Raw genomic sequence first — 8,310 nt, forward strand, 5'->3', positions numbered from 1 at the left:
GGTTAATTTTGAACAGTCTTCTACTAGGTGCTGCTGCTGGGCTTTGCTTTCACAGACAGACAGCACACACAGCACTTGCAAGAAAAATCAATGAGGACAGTAGGACAAAGTGTGCTGATGCTCAGCACTTTCTGAAAAATCTGGATTCAGTAGCAGCACCACACAACAGCCTCAAATAGCAGACCTCAGCTGCTCTTCCCCAGCCAGCAGCACCCTCCTGGACAGAGGAGTTTCCTTTCCCCTGCAGGTGTCTAAGCCACTATGTACAGCACCCCCAACAGCTTCAACTGAGCTGTATAACCAGGCGAGACTGAGTGAAGCTAAACAGGGGCTGACACAAAGAGACACACAGCTATTCAAAAGAAAGTAATGGTGAAAGTCAATGAAATTCAACTGAAGAGAGAGGCCTAGAAAAACAGTAAGCCAGAAGTGCATCTGTGAAGCTGGAAAGAATACTCTTTGCAGGAGCAAATATTGCATAGCAGGAGCCATGAGAGCCACTAACACCCAGTGGCACTGGAGAACAGTGAACACAGGGCCAATACAGAGGAAACATCCAGGTTACCTTTCACCAGTGCTTCACAAGAACAACTCTGATTGCTGCTCACAGCCCTCCTGCCAGCTGAGGACCAAGAGCAAGCCTTAAACACAGAAGGCTCCCCAGACTGCATAAAGGAATTAAGTTTATTTCTTTGCTCACCACCTCCACTTAGCACTGCATGTACCCTACACTAAGCATCATACCAGCCTCCTACACAGAGCTCTGCACCAAAAAAGAGACAGTCCCTGCAGGGGAATCTATGCAATTCCCATAGGATACACACCCAGGGCTCCCTGCCACTTGGGATGGCTCAGTAACCCAAAGGGCAGCAGGGACTTGACTCTCACAGCCCCTTCAGCATCCACACAGCCATCTAAGCCCTCTAAGCCAATATTTCTGTCTCCCTTACTGAGGCATAGGAAGCCTCCACTAGCAGACAGGAGGTGTTTAGGTCTTGGCTTATGCACACTCAATTAAGACCAGTGCCAGAGCACCCTGCCTGGTGCACTGAGAATGTGTGTTTTATATTCCTTCTTTAATTGCCCAGTTAATTAACATTACAGACTGCTACTAAAGATTTGTCATGAGGCACATGATGAGTTTACACTCAGCTTTCCCAGACAGAGCTCCACCTGTACCAAGGTCTTTAGTTGCCAGAGGCCTGCTTCAAAGGAGAAGGCTGTTTGACATATCTTCAGATGATGTTTTTTTCCAGCCTGGGATCTCTTTCTCCCTCCCACTATACAACTTGGAACTTTTCTTCTGCTTAGATTTTTGATAGCACATAAGATGAAGATCACTGGTTATCCTGACAGTAGCAGGAGAAAGCATTTCTACTAGAAAAATAAAAACATAAGATTACTCCTGAAGTTTCTTGGAAGAAGAAAGGAACTAAAACCACTTGTTAATACCCTCCAATCACAGAGTATCAGCAGAACCTAATTAAAAAGAACAACATCTGCTGCCTCAAGCAAGTTACTGATCAGTTCTTTGCTTCCATGTGTGCTACTCCTCCCTTTTAAAGGCCCCAAAGCAATACAATGAAGACTTCTCTCCTGCCCTTAACAGGAAGAATTTCTAATCAAGCCCTAGAGGAAAAAAGAGAACAGCATTTTTCCTTCCCTTCAAGGACTGCCCCATCAGCTATAAGCAGATCTCAGTGTAAGTGGAAGCACAGAGCTCCCCAGGCTGGCAGGAAGGAGGGGTGGAGCCCCATTTCCCCTCTACAGCCTGAAATTTTGCTGTAATGTTTTCACCCTCAGAAAGCAAAGAAGGGTGCTGCCCAGCTGCTGGGGCTGACAGCACCACACTGAACTGCTCCTAATGCTCAAAATAGCAAGTTTTATTTCTCACCTAAAATAAATAAGTTTAAAAATTAAGAAAAGTACTTTTATGCCAACAGTGATGTCAAATTAGCTTTAATCCAAGACCTTTGAAGACTCCTAAGTGCCTGCTGTCACATGAAGGCTTAAGATTAAGCTCTAAGTTTTTGGGGTTTTTTTCCCTGAAGTTCAAACCACCTAGACACTTTAATTTTTTTTTCCAGTTGAAAAGATGTTTCCATATTCTCATAAACCAAAAAAAAAAGCCACCATTTCGGTTTCTAGGGCAAGAAAAGCACATTCATGCACAGCATCAATAGAAGACCCATTTGTGTAGTGCTTTGGCATCCTTGCTCTCCAGTCCTGCCACATGAGCACAGCCCTAACTTACCCAGGGACCTGGGGACAAGTGGGCAATTCCCAGCTCCTCAGTGCAGTCAAAACACCTGCTTTGCATCCCCAGAGAAGCAGCAGCAGGATCTGCTTTTAGTGAATTTTGCTACACTTCTGCTCAGTGTTTGAATGGAGCCTAGGTCACTACTTTTGAAATCCACTATCCTCATTAACAAATGCCAACACCACCCAGCATCAATCCTGCCTCTGTCTGCAGGCCAGGCCTTGACAAGCTCAGATAACACCAAAACCAGAAGAATTCCAGAGTGAGATGAACTTGGAAAGCTTCACAGCACCTGGGATAATTTTTGCCTTGCAAATAAGTCATTCAGCTAGGGTCTCCAGGGGAAGGGGTACACCAACCAAATGGGTTTGACAGTCACTTTATTGCAATCCATTGATTTCACGTGCTGCTGACACCTTCCTTTGCCACAGCACAGAAACCACAAGCACCACACACAGAGCTGTCCCAGTTGCCAGAGCAGCAAATCCCAGAGCCCAGGGGGCTGCAGCATGCACAGCCACTCCTGTGGGGAGAGACACCCCAATTAATGCTCCCAGGGGTGCCTTAGGGGCTCAGCCTTTCTGCAGAAAGGCTTAGACCAGCCCTCTTCCCCTGCTCTGCTGCCACACTTACCAAGGCCATCCTTGGCTGGGTCCCGTCTTAGCTCATCCTGGAGGAAAAGCACAGGGCCTTTGCTGGACACATGGGAAGTACCCTCCTGGAAAGGATGCTCAGCACTCCTTTTGCCCCCTAAAGAGCAATGTGAAGGGTAGGTTAGAAGAGGTGTAGCAAACTTTGTCCAGGCGAGCTTCTCAACACACAAGAAGCCCTGAAGGCCACAGTTTCCCTGCGAGTCCACACAGAACCAAGAGCCATGGAGACCTCTGTCTTTTTGGCATAAGAGCCCTTAGTCAGTGGAAAGGAGCAGGAAATGCTTTGTCAAGCTCTCCATGCCTCAAGGGAATTACTCCTAGGCTACATGTTTCCTGCTCCCCAGCTTGGGGACTGGGCCCTTGGTGCCCTTTGGCTGGGAAGCAGAAGGCAGGACACTTACTGACTCTGGAAGGACACGTGGTGACACAGGACTCCTCCACAGACCCATGGCACACCGAAGCACTGCAGTGCAGGTACACCTAGAGAAACAGGGAACACAGCCTGAAGTGCCTCAGGCAGGCTCTGGAGACTGGTGATATCCTAGTGGGGTGCACTGACCCCAGCCAACAGCTCAGCACCCACACAGCCACTTACTCACTGCCCTACTCTGCCCCAGCAGGCAGAGAAAGAATAGGAAAACCAAGAAAACCTGTAGCTGGAGAGATAAAGACAGTTGACTAAATGAAAGAGAGGGAAGAAAAAAAGTCTAAAGCACAGTAGATGTAAAAGCAAGTCACCTACCCTGCTCCTACAGGCAGGCCAGTGCCCAGGCAGTTGGAGCATCAGCTACACAAAGATGAACTCCCTAATGCTTGCTGCTGAGCATAAAATCGTGCAGCATTAAATATTCCTTTAGCCATTTTGAGTCAGCTCTGCTGCCTCCCAGGCTCTAGCCTATCCCATGCCTACTCACTTGGGGTTGAGAGACAGCAGAATGAAGAGAGTCTTGGTGTTCTGCAAGTGCTACTCAGCAAACAGCAAGAACATCTGTTATCAACACTTTTAGCAACAAATCCAAAGTCACAGGGCCATATGGGCTGCTATGGGGAGCTCCAAACCAGCTGGTCCTGAAGGGGAAGGCAGAAAGATCTGCTTTCCTTGTTTCACATCCAGGCTGCAGCCTTGGAGCCCTCTGCTGTCCACTCCAAGGCAGCTTCCAAACCTTACACCACACACTCAAACTCGGGCAAACCTGGCATTACAGATTTCTCCCTGACACCGGGAATACTGCCCGAGCACCACCTCACTGTGAACCTCCTTAAATACAGCTGAGACCAGTTTTGAGTATTAGCTGATCCCAGCAGCACTGAGCAAACATGCAGGGTGAATTTAATGTGACTTAACTGGAGGAGATTGATGAGATTCAGAGCCCAGCTGCTTCAAAAAGCACACAGAGTTATTTGCAAGTCATTTTGTCCAAGAAATGTAGTTTAGAGAATATTTGTTAGCATAGCTAGAGCACACATACTAGGCTAATTCACCAGACAAGTCAGCACTTGCTTAAGTAAACTACTGCCCACCTAGTAGTCACATTTTCTGTCCCACCCCTCCAGTGACACCTCTTACCCCTACCACTTCAGGGCATAAGGTTTTTGGCATTCTGTTTCAGCAAGGGATTTTCTTAGTCTTTGCCCCACTTCCCCAAGGAGGCCAAGAGACTCATAGTTATGAAGTTGTTCCTATTGCTCACACATTTCACTTGTCTTCAGTATGAAGCTAGGCAGTCAGGACAGGACCTTACCAGCCCAGAGAGTTTCTCTTGGGAAGTGGAGTCCACAAAGGTGAATGTGTAGAGGGTGAAACGCTGATGATGAGAGGGGAACAATAGTCCTGAGGTGAAACTCTGAGGCATCAGCTCTGTCTTGTAGTTGTCCCCTGTGTAAGGGCACCTGAGAGGAAAGGTAAGCAGTGAAGAAAGAGCAAGTTATTGCCCTGACCCAAAGTTTTTTTACAAGTGACTTACCCATCCACCAAAATTGGCCACTGCAGCTGTTGCTGAGGGTTGGGGCTTGGTGTGGCCCAGCAGTGGTGCAGAACTAAAATCAGGTCTGGGTCTGTTCTCTGAAGGATCTTTACTTCTGCATAAACAGGGTCTCTCAGAGTCTTCACAATGGGATAGTCAGTGTCTGTATAGTAGGAAGTATAGCTTCCATCTGGGACAGAAACCCAAGAGCAATTTAAGAGCAGGCAGGAACAGGAATAGGCATCCTTTACAGCCCTATCAGTAAGTTCCCACCATGGCAGGGAAGCAGTGCTGTGTTAACCCATCAATACTACACTGCTACTCAGAGACAAGAGCCCTGCACTGAGAGGTGTGAGTAGGTCCTGCAAACCTCTCCTACCTGAGGCAACACGCAGCTCCAAGGATAGAGGACCTGGCTGGGACACAGCAGGGAGTGGTGGCAATGTGAACACCTGAACACTCAAGGGAACAGAGCTCCCACTGATGGAATAACTGCATCGGACATGTAACCTGGTGGGAAAGGAAAGCTCCAAATCAGGCAAATAAAAGCCACTCTGATACCCCCTTTCTCCAATATGGCAACATTTCATCTGCTTTAATTAGTTATATCCCTTCTTCCAACACTTTCTTTTAACAAATACTTGAAATTTTCTTTAGTGTTTAGATTCGAGAATCTGTAGATTGTCACTGATCAACACCAGCTTTGTTCCTACTAATTAGAGATATACCAGTCTTTAACCTACTCCAGTGCCCTCATGTGAATTCAGAGCTTGTGACAAGCAGGAATTTCTGTAGTGACATTGGACACAGTGACACCTAGCAACATCAGCTCCAGAGTAATACCTGAAAATGCTATCCCTAGTGACAGAGCCAAGGCTCCCAGTCTTCACATCCCTGATTGCCACCAACTCATTCTCATATATGGCCTGGTCTCCAGTCATCTGGAATGACAGATAGGCACCATTACTGTGATAAAGTCAGACTGGATCAATATGAGGCTGGAGAACAGCATTTGGCCTCTGGAAGACTGTAGGATATCCATTAAGCAGCCAAAGCCATGTTAGGTTGTTCCAGCTTTTCCAGCCTAGCAACAGCTGCAGCTCTTACCTGAAAAGTAGTGCCACAGGCAGAGAGTGGAAACTGGTACACAACAAAGGCATTGTTTGTCAGGACAGGGACACAGCCAGTACTGTGTCCACTGGCCAGCTGCACCGAGTCCAGGGCAACAGGCGGCAGGGTCACATCTCGAGAAACAGCAATAGAAAACTGGCCATCTGGTGTGCAATGAGCTGTCACTGGAGACAAAAATATAATGAGTCTTGAGCTCAGAGGTAAGAGGGATGGACAAGAAGCCCTAATATCATAACCAGGACAAGACCAGCAAGTCCTGCAAGCTGACATGCCTTTAACACTACATGGCAAGACAAGTGAAACCAGCTCCAACAATAACAACGATGCTGGGCACAAAACCAGATCTGTTGCAATACAGTGGAAAATGCTGGACACTTCACCAAGACATTTTATTCTTGACAGCCAAAAACATAGCCTCGAGCCACCTGCAGGAGTGGTACACACCCAGCTTGCCCTGCCAGCAAAGTGAGAGATCCTGTTTTGCAGCAGCTCAGGAGGGAGGGAGAACAGCTGCCCAGGCTTACCTGTGTTACCAAAGTAGCAAGGCTGCACCCTGTCTCTGGGGTCATAGCAGCAGCCTCGTGCTCCACAGTCTCCCTGGCTGATGGGCAGGGAGGCACAGGGCAGCCGGTCCTGGCTGGGAACAGCCGAACACACACTACTGCTTGGAGCATCCAGGGCTGGAAGAAACAGCAGGGCTTTGCAGCTAGAGCACAAGAGCAGGGGGACAAACACATGAAGGACACTGATTTCAGGTGCCCTGGTGACTCTGCATACAAGGGAAATGAGAGTCAGGTGAGGGTCAAACACATGGATCTGGGATGGAAGCCTGCTCAGGAGAGACCTGAATTTCCATAGAACAGAGACTCCCCCTGAGGCCATGTACAGGAAACCGGATTTACATCAAATCTGTCAAGATAAACTAGATCAACTCTTGGTAGTTAAGAAAATCCTTGTACCTAGTCTCCGGTTCAATCCCTGAACTTGCAGGAACTCATGTAGCCAGAATATGGCTGGGAGACAAAACAAACATTCACCAGCTGACCCTGCAGAGAGGCACAAGTCCCCAGCAAGTTGGTGGCTCCTAAGTCCAGACCCTTTTCTGTGGGGTTTTCTGCACAGCAGAAAGTCCTCTTTCCTAGCCCCCAAACAGACTAGGAACAGCCATTTGTAAGGAATGGCACTCATCACCACGAGATTCTGACAGGCGCTTGTGTCTTACCAGGAAGGTCCACAGGGCACCTGAGCAGCGTCTCTTCATGAAGAACCTTTTGCCCAGCAGCATCTGTTTCCTCAAGCCCAACCAGTATAAGGTAATTGTGATCCTAGGAAAAGATCACCAGTCAGGACAGCCAGAGCAGCAGTAGTTACAGCCCCAGCAGAATCCCTAAGGTCACTCACCCACTCAAAGACATAACAGCCAGCATAAGAGACCGATATTTTCCTGAAGCCATCTGGAGTCCCAAATACCAAGAGCCCACAGCCAGTGTCATTCTGCAGAGCATGTGCCTTCCCTTCAACATCTAGGGAAAGAGGACACAGCAGCAGGGGCTTCAGAGCCCATATTGCAGATTAGACCCACTACAATCCTACCTTTTCTAAGAAATAGAGACCTAGCCAGTATTAGGGTTTGGAACAGCAGTGAGAAAATCCAGTAGCAAAGACATCTAGATCCAGGCACAGCACTTCACTAAGTCCTTGACTGCTGTGTCATAAAAACAGTCCCCTGATTATGCAAGATGCACAGAAGCTATTCAGCAACACTTCACATCAAAACCTGTTCCTTTCTTTTCATTCCATGCACCTCTTCATTTGGGCAAAGATAAGGCTAAAATTGCCTCTTGGTATTGCCTCACCCCAAGTAGTCAGCACAAACGAAGCATTCCCTTCCCAGCCTGGAGGTAAGGTGAGCTCTAAGCTTTTTTGGCCACAATTCAGCAGGGTAGGATCAGAAAAAACACTGACATGAGCCCCTAGAACCAAGGCAAGGGGACCAAGAAACACCCAGAAAAACATAACTCCTGATGCAGCCCTAGACTGCCCTGCAGCACCCATCCTGCTCACTTGCAGAGCCCTTAGCCTAGCCCTTTTAATTTGTGGAGCCAGCTGGGACCAGAAATCCTTTTAGTTTCAGGTGGATCCAGCCTAGCAGTTTAGCACCTTGCATTGCCCTCACCTGAACTCAGCAGAGTCTGCTAGCACTCTTTGAAGAAAACCAAAGGGCAAGAGTTGAGCTAATGTGAAGAGACAGATCTCTATTCATAGAGATTCATATTCTCTATTCGTAGAGCCCCAGGAGGGT

General features: G+C 47.9%; 1 protein-coding gene across 3 annotated transcripts in view; it reads right to left on the minus strand.

The window, feature by feature from the left end:
* ZP4 (zona pellucida glycoprotein 4) overlaps positions 1-8,101 on the minus strand; it is a 55,899-nt gene extending 47,798 nt beyond the window's left edge. For 2 of the 3 annotated variants that reach the window (XR_013775162.1, XM_079312824.1), the window contains exons 1-11: positions 7,865-8,081; positions 7,410-7,531; positions 7,231-7,333; positions 6,533-6,688; positions 5,985-6,172; positions 5,721-5,818; positions 5,257-5,387; positions 4,878-5,067; positions 4,656-4,803; positions 3,315-3,393; positions 2,894-3,010 (exon numbers count right to left, since the gene is read on the minus strand). Coding sequence is in view for 2 of the 3 variants with exons in the window: in XM_079312824.1 (XP_079168950.1) it covers positions 2,894-3,010; positions 3,315-3,393; positions 4,656-4,803; positions 4,878-5,067; positions 5,257-5,387; positions 5,721-5,818; positions 5,985-6,172; positions 6,533-6,688; positions 7,231-7,333; positions 7,410-7,531; positions 7,865-8,063 (1,531 nt within the window). In the remaining variant the exon portion in view is untranslated. Of the gene's footprint in view, positions 1-1,864; positions 2,784-2,893; positions 3,011-3,314; positions 3,394-4,655; positions 4,804-4,877; positions 5,068-5,256; positions 5,388-5,720; positions 5,819-5,984; positions 6,173-6,532; positions 6,689-7,230; positions 7,334-7,409; positions 7,532-7,864 lie in introns of those variants that run through there. The other variant, XM_079312823.1, reaches the window with a different exon arrangement.
* Positions 8,102-8,310: the final 209 nt, after the last annotated feature.

The sequence above is a fragment of the Erithacus rubecula genome (assembly GCF_903797595.1).
Source record: "Erithacus rubecula genome assembly, chromosome: 9".
In the NCBI taxonomy this organism is placed as follows: domain Eukaryota; kingdom Metazoa; phylum Chordata; class Aves; order Passeriformes; family Muscicapidae; genus Erithacus; species Erithacus rubecula.